The sequence below is a fragment of the Westerdykella ornata genome, assembly GCF_010094085.1.
Source record: "Westerdykella ornata strain CBS 379.55 unplaced genomic scaffold EI97scaffold_3, whole genome shotgun sequence".
Lineage (NCBI taxonomy): Eukaryota > Fungi > Ascomycota > Dothideomycetes > Pleosporales > Sporormiaceae > Westerdykella > Westerdykella ornata.
Window position 1 is genome coordinate 1,001,557 of NW_022986853.1, and position 14,879 is coordinate 1,016,435.

Consider the following 14,879-nt stretch of genomic DNA (forward strand, 5'->3'; position numbering starts at 1 on the left):
TGGCGCGAGACCTATCTGTGTTGTTTCAAGCCAGCTGGCGAGTCGCAAAAACGAAGTCACGGGATTATTTCGGGGTGCGATCTAACTGCTTTTGTACACCTTACATGATTCTCTGTTAGACAGCGGGGTCGAGGGACCGGCACAGCTGCACAAGGAGAGAACACAGCATATCTCACCTCGGTCTGCACTTATAGACAGTAAATGAGAACAGGAATTTTTTGATATGCTAGATACTGTACACCGTTTCGGGGAGAGGGGCATGTATGTGCATAAGGGTACACTTCACTCGCCGTCTATGTCCATACCCAAACTCGCTCCCCGTCGAACTGCTACCCTACGGTAGGATTGAAGATGAGTAGAACCAGAGCGTATTGAGCTGCAGGGCTAGAGACACTCATACCCAATTGCTGCCATGTGTTGACGGACATGCTCCGATGCGCGCCACCTGCCTGCAGCCTCCACGTCCGGGTTGACTCCCGGCGAAGTCAGAGTCCGCTTAGGATCGATTCGATCCCAGTTATCCTGAACATAGTTGGCAAACTTGCTGAGCAACACATCATCGTCCCGCTCAACAGCAAGAGCAATAGCGGCCGTCAAGATGTGGGCATCCTTTCCTTGCGGGTGATGTACGACACCATCTGCCAAGTCCTTCAGGCGATAATCGTGAGATGCCTCCATGTTCCCACGCGCGTCGCTGGAGTTCAGAAAGTTGTACTTGGTGACACGGCCTTTGTCTAGGGTCTTCCCTTCCGCTTTTGCCCATTCCTTCGCCTTCGAGTTCTGGTGAACGAGCTTCGTCGCTCGAAGGGCCTTTGGATTGGTTATCCCGCGGCTCCAGAGCTGTCCCAACGGTTAGCGAGGGAAATGTATATATCGAACTAGTTTCCACTCACAATGTACTGGACTATATCGTTTTCAGTCCATCCATTATTGCCCAGGCGCCACATAACTTCCCTCCAGATTGTGTGGTGGGGAAAGTACTTGAATTGTAAGCTTGCGTTCGGCTAGCCAGAACATGTGATGGAAACAGAAACTCACCGTCAGTAACTCCACAGCCGAGATATCATGCCCTGCCAAGTACGAAATGTCTGTCGCGGGGTCAGGGGCGTGGCTGTTCAGCTGGCAATGGCTGGGCGTTGTTGCCCGCTCGGGCAAGCGCTTTCCAGGATTCTCGATCTGCCAGACGACTTTACGACCCTGAGGCCATTCATGCATCTGAACGCCTTTTCCAGTTGTTTTTGTCCTCTTCCCGACGTGCGATGCAGCCTGGGATTGCTGCCTCTCGCTGTTACTGATCGTTCCTGCAGAGCCATTGCTTGGAGGCTGCGATGCCGAAGCTGTCGAGGCGGTCGATTCAGCTGGCATACCGGAGGGACTTATTGCAGTCCCATGTCCGATATCATTACATTCTCTGAGTGTGTTGATTTCAGGAGAAAGCAAAGAAGAGTTCAAAGTCTGCAGGGTTGCTGCACCTGGGAGCGAATTTTCCTCGAGCGTGACGACCTTCCTGCGCTTCGTTTCAGGAGCTTGTTGTAAGCTCAGACTTGAATGGTTCTTGCCATCATCAGTTGTCCTCTTATCAATGTTCGCATCCTCCACGCCGACCGTATTGGAGGTTCGTTTCCTTGGAACTGCCCCCGTCGACATTTTGTACTGCAGGGAACTCAGAGCAGAACTCAGAGCAGTGTCACTCTTCGAACCAGCAAGGTCAGAAGACAGCTCCGCCTTTGCGTCCGGGAGGGAAGATTGGCGGTGTTGCGCCGCGTTGTTAAGCATGATGGGCGGATTAGGCATGGAGTCGTCTTTGTTGTCTGAACCATCTGATTTCCACGTCAACTGCTCTTCCGAGCTGTAAGGACATGGTTGGAAGTTCTTACTGATGGTGCCACTCAAACTCCCTGCGCTATTTGGGTAGCGGGGTGCTACCGCAAGAGGAAGACTAGGTCGAGTCTCGTTCGACTTTCCTAAGGTGGACGGGACGGGGACGCTGTTCACATCAGGATAGATGTGTTGCAGAGACGGCTCGGGCCATTCAAAAGCATGCTCTCTATGAAGTCGTATTTGGTTCTCGTACTCCAGTTCCCAGGGCTCACTCGATCTCTCTGCGACTCATTAGTCCGGTTACCTGACTGTGTCGGGCGGCGTACCCTCAAGACTAGGCTCAGGCCAAACAACCAGCCGCGTGTGTTGGACTGGATGGAGTCGTTTCCATGCAGCTGTATGTCCTGCAGCTGACATTGTGAAGAATGGACAGTGCAGCGCAGCGACGTTGGCAAGGAGTGTGGACGAAGTGGAAACCGGAGCGTCTGTAGCTGAAGTCAGTGAGTTGATGTTGCAGCTAGAGCAGGCGAGGATAAACAGCACGGGCCATTGGTTCTCATAGGGCTGGCTAACCCTATCAGGCAATTTTGATGATCGGTGGTGAAGCAACCCTCTTGCACAATGCGGATCCAACCATATACAATGTTAAACTGTGGATATATACAATGCAATCTTCTAAATTCTCGTTCTAATCACAATGCTTTCTGCGCCTGTGTGCCGACGTTGGATTCCGTGCAGCCCGGAAAGGCGACGGAGGCTGGCGACGTTGGTGACGCGCCGGGCAGTCCCAACGCCCCCCATCGTTCCCACAATCACAGACTTGCGTCTACACCATCCGCAAGGTTACGAACATGAGCCTTTTGTATTGCTCCTGCCTGCTTGTCCCACTGGTTGTCTCTCGCGGCGCAATCTGACGCGCCGGACAGGCGCCACATCATGGGAGGTAAACACTTCGCCACCTTCAGCTTCCATGCTCTCACCATCCCATACGTGTATCAACAATGCGAAGACAAACACCAAATGTGTCAGCAGATGCACCCATAATTATAGCAGCTTGCAAGAGCCAACGACACCGGCGATGGGGAGAGGCGACTCCACGCGCACTGCAGACCGCGCGCACAGTGGGGAGGTGAGCAATCACGTCCACAGATTCCGTGACCAGCGGTCCATTGGGACATTTTTGGGGGAAGACGGGATGGCTCACTGGGAGGCAGTAGGATTCCCGTTCCATTTCGAAGGATCCGAGTCGGACGGCCGTCACGCGGCTGGGGAGCCGGCGCGACAACAGAGCCCCTCGAGAAGTCGAAACAACGTGTCATTAAACAAAAGCTTCATCTTCACAGATAGGGCAGTCAACGGCTTGTAATGAAGAGGACGGGAAACGCGATGGGAAACACTGGGGGGCAGGAGGCCATTTCCTACTGTGGCCGGCTCGGGCCAACACCATCTGGGAAGCCTGGGAAGCACCTAGGAACCGGTCCTCATGAGTTTGTCAATACACTATGTGAAATTTCCCAAGCAATTGTACAATGTGGCTGACCTTGGAATTTCTAGAATGCTTCTCACCCGTCGCCCGCGCTGGTCCCCTGGGTCCGATCATGCCCTTCGCCGAGAACGAAGGCTCATCCTCTCCGACACCGAGCTTCCCCTTTGCATACAGTCCTGGTCGCCCTCCTGACACTTTTTCAATGTATAACGCCCTTTCCGCGGCACCAGCGCCCTTCCCCAATGTCGAATTGAATGTCCCGCGCCGTGGTCCTCGAGAGTTCCCAAGGGTTGGTCGACATTCCGCCTTGATCGGTTCGAGCCGGCTTTCTCCGGGATCTTTTTTTGACGCATTATTCGGAGCTTGCAACTTTCTCGAAGCATGGGTACATAGCACATCTCCAAAGAAGATTTCCAAACGGCACAATCTACATTCCCTACTTATTATGAGTGGACTATCGGGATGCGACGGGGCCGACTGGGCATTCGAAGACCATCAGTTGACGGACTCTGCAATTCACGCAACTGTACGAGGGTGGCGCGAAAGGGCAAAATAAGATGATCACCGCTAGTTCTGGGGTTGCCGTGAGAGCTCGTTGTGCAGGGATGAGGAATTGAGCATGAGACTATTACGTGAGTGAAAGGAACTCTGTTGCATTTAGCATCGACAAAGGACATTGTTCAAGCCTCGACTGGTGGTACTCTCTGCATTGTCCGGTTCGCGAGGCGCGAGGAAAGGCGAAAGTCGGAAATATCGTCGCTGAACAATGTCCATTTAAGCCAGCCTTCATTGGTATTCAAAGCGGGTTTTGTTTGGAGGCCAAGTCGCCTACCATTTCAATTGAAAGTCAGAAAGAGTCAGATTTAAGTATCCCCAACATGCTTAACCCTTGTGCCATCCCTCCGCCCTATGCGCCGGCCCATGCAAATTTCAGCTCCTAGAAGTATTCCCCGAGCCATTGGTCCAGCGATGAAGACCCAGAAGCCACTTCCTAGGGTTCACAGCGGCTAAAGAAAACCGCACCCTCCGCCTCCGCCCATTCTTTACGAACCAATATAGGGAATCCCGCCGCAGGATACCGCTTTTGTGAGATATGAGAAACGAACGGTCACTCTCCGAATCAGTCATAGCGTTCTGAGCTATCTATGCATTTCAGCTGACTGTAAACCGGATCCACGATGGTCGCACCTACCGCGGATAGACTGCCGGTGTTGTCAATTCCGTGCTCCTAGCGCCGCCTCCAGTTGATTCTGGAGATGAATCGTTTGATATCCGCTGACGATCTCCATCGTTCGGCCGCCTCCTTGTCAGGATTGCCACTGCCCCGGATTTGAACCAGGCCTGCCTCCAGTGCGGCTCGATTATCGTGTACGTACTGGGAAAAGTTGCTGAGGAGTACGTCTTCACCACGCTCTACAGCCCGCTCAATCGCGGCAGTCAGTAGTTGGCGATCGACACCACTCGGCATGTGTGCGACACCATTGGCCAGGTCTCGAGGGCGATAGTCCTCGAGGTCATTGGTCTTTTTGTGGTAGCCTTGGTCGGTTGAAACATTGGAGAAATCCAGCTGGGCATATTCACCGTTCTGGATTCCTTGCTGCTGTGCCCACTCGCGAGCTTTCTTCCGCTGTTGAACAAGGGTTGTTGAGTTGATGGCTCCAGAATCCGAGATGTCGCGCGAGAATAGCTGCGCCATGTATTAGTGGTAATCATACCTTGCAGACGAGAGACTTACAATGAACTTTGCGATGTCGTTTGGATCCCAGCCATTGCTCCACAGTCTGAATATCACTTCTCTCCAAAGAGTACTCAAGGGGAAGAACTAGATGATGTTAGTTGCACAATGCCCAGGGACCGCCCCGTGTGGGGATTTGAACATACCATCAGAACCTCCACTGCTGATACGTAATGTCCTCCAAGATGGGTCAGGTCGACATTTGACGAAGGGCAGAAACTATATAGCGGCGACGGTGGGCTCGCAGTTGCCTCCGCAGGTAGCGCCTTCCCGGACTGCGTCCAGATATGCTTGCGTCCATCCGACCATGCGTACTTGGGCAAGCCCGGCCTCTTCTGTGCGGGAACTGAAATGAGGTTGCGTCCGGCTGGGAGCGCGATGGGCGTATCTGCGGGCCCGCTGGCAGCAAAGCGTTTGGCATCGCTGCTCTCTTGTGAGTAGCCATCGTCATCCACGGCATGTTCCTGAGGTTTGGGTTGACTGGTGTCTGTGCATCCTGGAGCGCTCTTGCGCTTCCTTGGTGGGGTACTATTCTGGGTATATATATCCGACATGTATGTCGAAGGACTCCCCTCACTGGCGGTTTCAGAATCCGACAGAAACAGACATTCGTGGTGCTTGACCAAATCTGGACTTGCTGACCGCGGAGCGAATTTGCGGTCAGCCGCATCCTGTCTGTCTTTTGCGGTCCCTTGAGTCCAGATCCAGCCCTCGGTATTGCGTGGGTCGTAGTTGTAAAAGGCGCGAGCTAGAATCTCCGGGCCTACAACTGACAGGAGAGAAGAACTCGCCCTCGGCCGCTTCGCAGTTGGCTGCTCATATGGATGCACAACCCCCATCTTTGGGCAGGCGGAGCGCAGGGTCGGAGCTCTACGCTTCGAGTGCGGCGTGCTGCTGATGTCTTGCGAGGTCAGTGTGCTGTGTTTACTATGAATTCTCCCTGTACCACTCACTGAGCTTGGCTCCAGTCGGTTGCAGGATGGAGTGGAACTCAACCGTTGCCTCTGTTTGTACTTCTCCGCCGTCTTTGTCCTTGGGAGCGGGACGCGATGGGGAAACTAGCAGTGAGGCAGGATCCGCGTGGGAATCTTCTCTCCGTTCATCAGTCGGTTGCTTGTCGACGGACGTCGCGCCGGGTGAGGGGATTGGAATGACAGGTTCATCAGCCATTTAGACGTTCAACTCTGAGAGTTACGACGTAGCCATAGGCAGCTTCTTGGTTTTGAGACCTTCGAACTTGTATCTCGCCCTCTCCTGCTCCCCCCAGACCGACCTTCGCGATTCGAAAATGCCCAGCGATCTTGCGTTGGAAAGGTAGTGGCAGTGATGGTGAGCAAAGTCGAGTGGACCAACAAAATTGGCCAAAGTGACGGTACCAAAACAAGCGGAAGGATCAGAAGGGAGCGTCGTTGGGGTTTGGTACGTCCGCCCACGTGATTCCCATTGCATCTCATAAACGCGCTTTAAACTCCTTCCGGGGCCACCCCAGCACAGTGGCGCTAATATAGTCACGTGGGCACGCATCTGCCTGATTTCCTTGATCTTTAACCATGTCTGATGAGCAAAGTTCCTGTTTCCGAGGGCACGAGAAAGCGGCCTCTGCAACAACATGAACGAGAGCCTCCTCACCCAACCTACAAGCATAAGTGTATATATGGATTGGCCATGAGTTGGGTATTCGCAGCCAGATATGGAGAATCTGTCCGAGTTGAGGCACCGGACGGAATCTACAGAAAGTCGCCAAGGAGGATCAAAGTGCCTCGCTTTTGGGCCAAAAGGGAAACAAGCTCACAGTTGAACTTTCGGCGTCGGAACATTTCCGGGTACTATAGCAGGACTTTCTGTTAGGGTCCGCAGAGCTTTTTTATACTCCCGGCTCTGATTGCTCGTTAATTGAATTCGGGCACAAGTAGTTTCCTTTTGTTACTCAGGCGTACTACTGTGTTTGTTATATGCTACGAAAACTGACAGCAGCCGGGGGCTCAGCTGCATGTGAATAGCCTTGTTTCGTGCTTCAGCTGCCCTTGAAGACAAATAAGCATGACAATGGGACTGTTGATTGACAACGTCGAAACCCCATATGAAAACCCTAGTCACCACAAACATAGTCAAGCCACATTGTTAGGGCTTAATGATTCCAGCATTGTACAGGAGTTGATTTTCGCTACAGCCGATACCGAGAGTCAAATTCTTGGGGAGAATGAACAGAGCAGTTACTCAAACCAGATCCAACGCACCGCCTAAGCTAGTTTGTACCAAATGTGTGCCGGATAGTCCATGACAGCACGAGACTCTCTCCATCGTCCCGCCGACTCCACGTCAGGATTGACCCCCTGTGACACTTGTCTGAGACTCTGCTCTAACTGCTGCCTATGAGCTTGCACATAGTCATGAAACTGGCTTAACAGGACGTCGTTTCCCTTGAACGATAGCGAGTTCAATGGCTGCCGTGAGAATCTGGCGATCAGTGCCTCTGGGCATGTGCACAACCCCTTCAGCCAGATCCCTAAGTCTGTAATCGTGTACGCCCCCACTTCGTGCGTAGGACCCACGGTCCTGAGAGATACCTTGCATGTCAAGTTTTGTGACCCGCCCAGCCTTAAGGCCATGTGCAGCCGCCCATGCGTTCGTCTCCTTGCGCTGTTTATAGAGGGTTGTCCGGTGGATAACACTAGCGTCTGTAATGCGACGGGTATACAGCTAATGCAAAAGCAGAGTTAGCTTGGCAATCAAATCAGAGTAAAACGGCTTACCACAGCGGAAATAATTTCGTTCGGCTGCCAGCCATTGTTGGACAATCGCCACATGACTTCGCGCCACAGAGTATGGGCTGGAAAAAACTGTGTGAAGTTAGCACTAGCTATCCATATGAATATTCCTCACAAAGGAGAAGACTTACTGTGACTATCTCCACGGCTGACACATTATAACTTCCAATCAGTGAAAGGTCGACAGTGGGAGGTGTGCAGTGCGAATGTAAGGGGGAGATAAACGGGGTATTCGCGTTGAGAGGCAGCGCTTGTGAGGCGTGAAGCCTCCGCCAGATGTATTTACGCCCATTTTACCATGTATACGGCGTAATACCCCTCTTCTTGCGTCCTTGCGTGCCCGCTGCGCGCACTTGCGCAGCACTGGCAGAAAGATGAGATCCCGCTGCCACGATCCCTAGCTGAGGTGCCGCGAGTGGAAATACGGACTGATAAGACTCCAGTGCCGACGCAGTTCCACCAGACAAGTTGATTTTAGCAGCTGAAATATGTTCCAATGAAGACATCGGGCTCTGCGTTACGGGCACGGTCGATGTATGATTCAAATTCCTTGCGAAAGCATTTGTGGACATGCTCGTAGTCGTAAAACCCCAGAAAACTTGAAGGTTGTTGCGATGTAATAGCGGAAGAACGTGGTGTCGCACCATGGCTCATCGGACGATGCCCAACAATTCCCCTTGGAGCGACTGGTGACGAGGTCACTTCCGAATTCCTCGCCCGTTCCGTCCTGGGTTCCTTGAAGCGGCGTGATTCGAAGTCTGAAGTCGCGTTACTTGACTGGAGATTGATATCCTCAGAGATTGAAGCCGAGTAAGGAGACCGAATCCCCTTGTAACCTTCCTCGGGATCAGGGTACTTCGTTGGCCGGACTTCGCCAGTCTCGAAAAAGTGCTGAACATCGTACCCGGCCACTGATGGGTCAAACGCAGCGAGGTCACAAGACCAGCCTCCAACACTCACTGCGGTGCCTTTCTGTGTCAGCATAAATATAGTTTATGGGAGGAGCCCGCCTGCTGTGAACTTACGCAATGGTTGATCAATGTTCTCATGGTAGGCGCTGGAACCATTATGCAGGTTGGTCGAGGCTTCTTCATTGTTTGCCGTGGCTGAAAATTGGCAGCCTAACGCAAGATGAGGGTCAACATATTCCCGAGGATTGGCAGATGTGTTGACTGGAGTACAGTTCCATGCCCCGGCATCAGAGTCTTCTCCGCGCTCGTTCATAACTGGTACAAGGGTGTTCATATATTGAACTATCGCTGCAAGTCCTGGTTAGCATAGGCCATATCGAACATACATAGGTATAGTAGGCTTACCACTATTGGCTTGTTCAAACGAGAGCGCACCGTCTTCCATCTTACGAAGCCTGAGTATACCACCGACGTAACAGATCACCCGTGTGTCTATCAAGTTGGGGTTTAGTTGAGGTAAGGACAAGTTGATGTTAGGTTGCGAATGGAGTGGACGAGGAGCGGATCTGGTAGAAAGGAGCACTTGTGGGCCCACGGTGAATAGGACGTGTATGGTTGACTGCGGCGCGCGGCGCCAACTGGACGGGGCGGCCGCGTTTCTTGGTCACGCAAGTCGGAGCCCACCATCGTTCGCACTACCATTCCAAGACACATCGGTGAAAGTGTCATGGGAGTGAGTTCTCTTCGGTCACCTACATGTTTGCACAGCATTGTGCACCTCTACCGGTACCGATACATATAGCGATAAGCAGTCTTTGATTATAAGAGAATAGGAATAATTTTATAGTTAGTGTATATATTTCGGCGTGACCTGTTCGGACACTGAGAATAGTTAAAAGGATGTAGCAGTGCAATTGTTTCACCCCAACCTTGGGCAGAGGAGACTCTAGCGATACAAATAGAGAATGGCGCTCTTGTTTTTTGTTTGGCACTCACCATACCGAACCTATTACAACAAGCGGATTTCCTATAATATGCCAAAAATTCTATCATGTCCTTAAATCTGCAGGTGCGGTCACAGGGTAAAATTTCAATTGCCCTTTCAGCACAATCTTGGAAACATCGCCTTAGGTGGCGTGTCTAGAACCTGCAAGCTGGTGCCTTGATCCACGCCCTTGGCAAAATTTCCCAAAGCCGTTACCCTCAAACCTGCCGTTCACCGCCGGGGCCGCCGGGGTGGCAGCACTGAGACCGCTTGTTCTTAGGGCACGTGCACGTGCATCGCTCCAATCTGAATTGCTGCAATCATAAAACAACGCCTCACATGACGGCAACACTGTAGCATGCTATCTGTGTTTTCTCAGGCTTATGCTGTTGAATGTCAGATTTTTTTAATTTACCGCGGTGTGGAAAATATGTGACCTGTGCGTTTTCCGCAAACAACACGCGTCAACACTGAGCGTGTTCGGCATACCCGTGCGCATGTGGAAGTGGATATGATTTCGCTAGCTTGCGTCGGCCATGGATCAATCTTTTCGTCACGTTTTTGCGATTTGTATGTCTGGGGCTGTGTTGAATTCCTTGTTAATTAGCAGGGATTATTGAGTACCCTCTGAATCGCGCAATGGTTTCCTTCCTAACCTACCGCTCGCGCCTTCCCATGGGGGCGTTTCCATTACCAGATACGTCTTCTCGTCATAGCAAATGTTGAATGACGATGAACTGATCTCGAACTCTTTATTAACATAGAGGCCCCTCTTAGCTGGCTATTGTGATTGTAGAATAGCTTAACGAGGCCCTCGTAATGAGCTAGTGGCTTGCTGTGGCTCGACATTTGGTAGATCTAGATGCACTCTGAAGTTTGCACTCTGAAGTGCCAAAAGAGAAATGAATTGTGACGCGTCTGTGTAATAATCATATGTTTAAGATGGTGCTCCAAGTATATTTCTCAACCGCAAGAGATAACCCCAAAATTCCCCATTTTGACTTCGAATGTCAAGTCCATTAGGCCAGAGAGCCCTCGTTGTCGACGTTTTGGTCGCTTGCAATATTGGCCAATAATGAGATACTTTCGCAATGGGACGGTTGCCGTGTCACGGTCAGCCGGATGGCACTCGCGAGGTCCACCCGGTCGCAGCTTTTGGAACCTTGAGCTTCTGACACGCTATGGTGAAGGAGGTGAGTGTCGTTTCCAACTGTCGACATCCGAATACATAGACTCGGCCTCAAGTTGGAAAGACGAGTGACCGTCCTCATCTCCATGTGGATCAATAGGAGGCACAACGGGCGGGTCAGTAGGAGCGCGATCTACTATTCTGAGGCCACGCTCTACTTGGAGATTTCCTGTACCAGAGAGGCCTGTATCGCTTAAGCATATTTCGGTGACACCAAACTTGCGGCGCTCAACTCACCCTCCCTCAAGACAGTAATTGGCGCCGCGAGGGCGACAATTCCATATGCGAGAGGTAATAGAAGCGATGCAGTTCTCATGGCTCGGATAGGCAATTGCGATTCAATTGTCGGCTTCGCTCATGGGCTTCCCTCAGCATCCGCCTTTTATACATTCATCGCTTGGCAACGGTACCCGCAGCTTTCCGACCCGGCCATGCTTATGCACCCGGCCACTATCTCGTGCGAGAAGTGTGTGAGAACCAGGGTGGCCAAAGCAACCCAACCCAGAATATGGGGCCAGAATAGGATTCAAGCTACGCCATTGAGGTGCCGTATAGATGCAACACCGCAATTTCTCCCATGTGTTGCTAATCAAAACTCGAGAGAATCCTCTTCACAGAAGCCAAAAGCCGCACCCACGACTCGATTATTGTATTGATTTGCCGCCATTTTGACATTTAATCTCAATTCCACCGATTGCTCAAACAAGCCAGACAATGACCTTTCTCATATTTTGTGGGGGCGAGCTATTTCCGCCATGCTGGCCTTGTCTGGTGAGCTCAAATCGATAGTTCGCAGGGCGCAGCAGGGCGTACTCGCGCCTACGGACCCAAAGATGACAATATTTGCTGCTTGAATACCGGAAATTAATCCGGTATTCTGTGACGAAAATACCCCAAAGACCAATGCAGCCAATAACATATTCCCACCTTCTCCTAAACTTTTCATAAACCCTGTAACGCGTTGGGAATGTGGGCGCATCTTATGAGAGAATCTTACATCCCTGTAGTAAGCCTACGGCGGTGCAGCCAATGAGTTAGAACTTCGCCACGAGGCGGTTGATGTTCACGTTGAACTATTGTTTCAGCCTCACGGGGCGTAGCAAGACACCATGCAGCAAGGTACCCCGAATGCCGATATGACCTGCATTACAGTTATGTGGACAGCGCAGCGAAAGGCACCCGAAACACCATTATTCAGTCTCTCGATTCTAGCTTCCTACAAGCTGCTTGGTTAATTTCTAAGTCAGAACTCGAATAGAGTGTGCGTGCGTGGCACAATGTCAAACATCTCAGTCGCACATCCTTCTCCCTTTTCGTTCGCCTCTTCACAGTTATTCGACGGTACGGATGGGAGCTGGTCCTCGTTTATTGTCCGAGTAGGAAAACCTGAGCAGAACTTCCGGATCCTTCCCTCCACAACCGGGCGTGCAACCTGGCTGCCCCTCCCGCAAGCATGCAGACCTCAGGATCCGGATATATGTGGTCAATCAAGGGGTGGCTACCCTTCACAAGAGGGCAAGTACGGCTTTGATTATAACAGCTCTACGACCTGGAAACAGATTGGCATCTATAATCTTGAGATCGGTGAACGCTTGGATATCCCCGCGAAGGGCACATTCGGTTTCGACACCGTCGGATTACAAGTGCAGAACTCAGGCGGCCTCACCCTCTCCAATCAGATTGTTGCCGGCTTCGTTACTCAAAAATTCTGGAATGGCCAATTTGGCCTAGATGTCAAACCATCCAATTTCTCGGACTTTGAGAATCCTCAACCGTCCTTTATGACGAGCTTGAAGAATGAGCGTATGATACCAAGCCTCTCTTATGCCTATACAGCTGGTGCTTCCTACCGTAAGTTGGCGGATCACAATCTTGGGACCGGAGTTAACTCTTTTTCTAGGACAGCCCAAAGCATTAGGAAGCTTGACACTCGGGGGTTATGACGCTGCAAGATTCGATGAGAAATCAGACAGCTCAATCCACACATTCCCGTTCAACAGCGATGACTCGCGCATCCTTTCTTTGGGTGTTCAGTCAATTACTTCATCCACTTCGATTGTCGAGGATGGGCCACAGGGTCTCATGACAGCACCCATTGTGTCCATGATCGACTCAGCCGTTGCTCAGATCTATCTGCCTCGTGCTGTTTGCGACGAATTCCAGGCGCGTTTCGGCCTCACGTACGACAACCGAACAGGGTTTTATCTCGTTAATGACACAGTCCACACACGGCTTCAGCAACTCAACCCAACATTCACCTTTGTACTGGGCAACACCAACGATCCCTCCAAAGTGGTCAACATACGCCTTCCTTATGCCGCCTTTGACCTGCAGCTGACGTGGCCTATCTTCAACGAGACTAAAAATTACTTCCCCATACGGCGGGCAGTCAATGATAGTCAGTATACGCTTGGGCGGACCTTCCTCCAAGAAAGTTACCTCATCACCGACTACGAAAGATCCAACTTCTCCATCTATCAAGCGCGATTTGAAAATGGATTATCAGCACCTCAGCAGAAGATTATCCCAATCCTCTCTCCTTCCTCCCAGGACTCTACCTTGCCTGGTGCAACTCCATCTCCATCGGGGAGACGTTCACTGAGTGCATCAGCAATTGCGGGAATTACAGTAGGGACAGTAATTGGGGCTTTGTTGGTTGTTCTGCTTTTCCTCCTTTATATGCGCAGACGAAGGCATAGGGTATCTCCCGTCGAAGATGCTCCTTACCTGCCAGAGAAACCTGCTGTAACGTACGAGATGCATCAACAGCCGACAGAGCTAGTTGGGGACAAGGTCCAATATGAAATAGACTCGAAGACATATCATATGATGGCTGCTCACGGCAGCGAAAAGCACAACATGACCCACGAACGGGGTATACATGAGTTGCCAGCGTCAGATATTAGCGGGAGAGTGGAGAAGACAGGCAGAGAAAGTGAAAGATGTAGTGAGGGCAATTGGATATAGATGATGAGTTGAAAGCCATGCAGGTGGATTATGTTCAAGTAGCTCTGCAGCTCGGGGAAATGTGCGTAAGGTTGCATTCCCTTGTTCACCTATTATCTTAGAGAAGACCGGATTAATTACCAAATGTATCCACTTTGGAGCTACATTGTGTGATTTATTCTACATCTCGAACTGCTCTACGGTCTCGTTTGTCGCGTTAAGAATGCACTCGTGGCCAAGGATCCGTTGGTAGCGCGTTATCTACGCCCTGCTTTTTATAGCAAGGTTCACAGACCTTATGGATAGAGGAGCTGTGCGGCGCAGCCACTGGCACAGTGCACAAGCGGCACGCATACACACGTACATACACCCTCGTCCTCTCACTCTACCAACTCCTAAATCCCCCGGCCAATCACTAGCTTGGGGCTATATCCTCATTCCCAAACCTCCCCAGTTCAGAAATCTCCCATGTATTCGAGAACTTTCACGCGCTTGTCACCCCCCCGACCATGGCTGAAGATCTTCTCTGCCATTTTTACGAAACCAAAGTCGTCGTGGACCTCCGGCCTCCGCACACTAGAGAGGAGCCGAAGTTGACGGCTACAGAACGAATCCGTCTTTGGACTACATTCCGCGGTGTGTGGGACCTCATAAAGAAGCTACCTGACGAGGGCGGCGCAGAGGACGCAACCTCAGCAATCGGTTCCCTCCCAGCAAGAGATGCTTACTTGACGTGGGAGATAATAAGTTTCCTTCTTTGCTGTCTGTCAAAACCCGACCTTCGAGATATTTTGCGACTGCAAAGTGGAACTGAAGACTTTTATGATCGAGTGGGCGGAAAAGCCGGCATCGTACCCCTCCTTTCCAGTTGCGGTGACCGGCTGAGGCGCCTAGCGGAAGATCCGAACTCAACTTATCGGGGTCACTCACTTCCACCAAAGACGCCTCTAGGTTACTTTGGAATCTTCGATCACTGGCAAGAGGAATATATGGAGCAATTTGACTAAGTATGTACGTGGGGTTGCTCAAACGTGTATT

The 14,879-nt window shown here is 51.4% G+C and overlaps 6 protein-coding genes across 6 annotated transcripts; 3 read left to right on the plus strand and 3 right to left on the minus strand.

Moving 5' to 3' along the window:
• Nucleotides 1–282: 282 nt before the first annotated feature.
• EI97DRAFT_439851 (uncharacterized protein) lies at nucleotides 283–2,238 on the minus strand (the record flags this gene model as incomplete). Its single annotated transcript, XM_033799585.1, has 4 exons — nucleotides 283–334; nucleotides 401–840; nucleotides 1,039–2,102; nucleotides 2,148–2,238. The coding sequence occupies 4 exons, from the start codon at nucleotides 2,236–2,238 to the stop codon at nucleotides 283–285; spliced, it is 1,647 nt and encodes a 548-aa protein (XP_033657055.1).
• Nucleotides 2,239–2,518: 280 nt separating this feature from the next.
• Nucleotides 2,519–3,187, plus strand: EI97DRAFT_439852 (uncharacterized protein; the record flags this gene model as incomplete). Its single annotated transcript, XM_033799586.1, has 1 exon — nucleotides 2,519–3,187. The coding sequence occupies one exon, from the start codon at nucleotides 2,519–2,521 to the stop codon at nucleotides 3,185–3,187; it is 669 nt and encodes a 222-aa protein (XP_033657056.1).
• A 1,348-nt stretch (nucleotides 3,188–4,535) lies between these two features.
• Nucleotides 4,536–6,212, minus strand: EI97DRAFT_455749 (uncharacterized protein; the record flags this gene model as incomplete). Its single annotated transcript, XM_033800674.1, has 4 exons — nucleotides 4,536–4,994; nucleotides 5,043–5,129; nucleotides 5,189–5,943; nucleotides 5,996–6,212. 4 exons carry the CDS (start codon nucleotides 6,210–6,212, stop codon nucleotides 4,536–4,538), a joined length of 1,518 nt encoding a protein of 505 aa, XP_033657057.1.
• A 1,196-nt stretch (nucleotides 6,213–7,408) lies between these two features.
• Nucleotides 7,409–9,166, minus strand: EI97DRAFT_482030 (uncharacterized protein; the record flags this gene model as incomplete). The annotated part of the gene is made up of 7 exons (XM_033802057.1): nucleotides 7,409–7,742; nucleotides 7,796–7,882; nucleotides 7,942–8,077; nucleotides 8,108–8,408; nucleotides 8,455–8,769; nucleotides 8,836–9,036; nucleotides 9,127–9,166. 7 exons carry the CDS (start codon nucleotides 9,164–9,166, stop codon nucleotides 7,431–7,433), a joined length of 1,392 nt encoding a protein of 463 aa, XP_033657058.1. The 3' UTR covers nucleotides 7,409–7,430.
• Nucleotides 9,167–12,073: 2,907 nt separating this feature from the next.
• Nucleotides 12,074–13,973, plus strand: EI97DRAFT_464758 (acid protease). The gene is made up of 2 exons (XM_033801434.1): nucleotides 12,074–12,746; nucleotides 12,796–13,973. Exons 1-2 carry the CDS (start codon nucleotides 12,173–12,175, stop codon nucleotides 13,860–13,862), a joined length of 1,641 nt encoding a protein of 546 aa, XP_033657059.1. The 5' UTR covers nucleotides 12,074–12,172; the 3' UTR covers nucleotides 13,863–13,973.
• Nucleotides 13,974–14,250: 277 nt separating this feature from the next.
• On the plus strand, nucleotides 14,251–14,848 carry EI97DRAFT_482032 (uncharacterized protein; the record flags this gene model as incomplete). Its single annotated transcript, XM_033802058.1, has 1 exon — nucleotides 14,251–14,848. Exon 1 carries the CDS (start codon nucleotides 14,351–14,353, stop codon nucleotides 14,846–14,848), a length of 498 nt encoding a protein of 165 aa, XP_033657060.1. The 5' UTR covers nucleotides 14,251–14,350.
• Between the last annotated feature and the right edge of the window lie 31 nt (nucleotides 14,849–14,879).

What these genes read in the sequence shown, in the direction of transcription:
- EI97DRAFT_464758 (XM_033801434.1), top strand. Translation starts at nt 12,173, where the DNA reads ATGTCAAACATCTCAGTCGCACATCCTTCTCCCTTTTCGTTCGCCTCT. An exon ending in TACAGCTGGTGCTTCCTACC is followed by an intron (nt 12,747 to 12,795) that starts GTAAGTTGGCGG and finishes CTCTTTTTCTAG; the next exon opens with GACAGCCCAAAGCATTAGGA.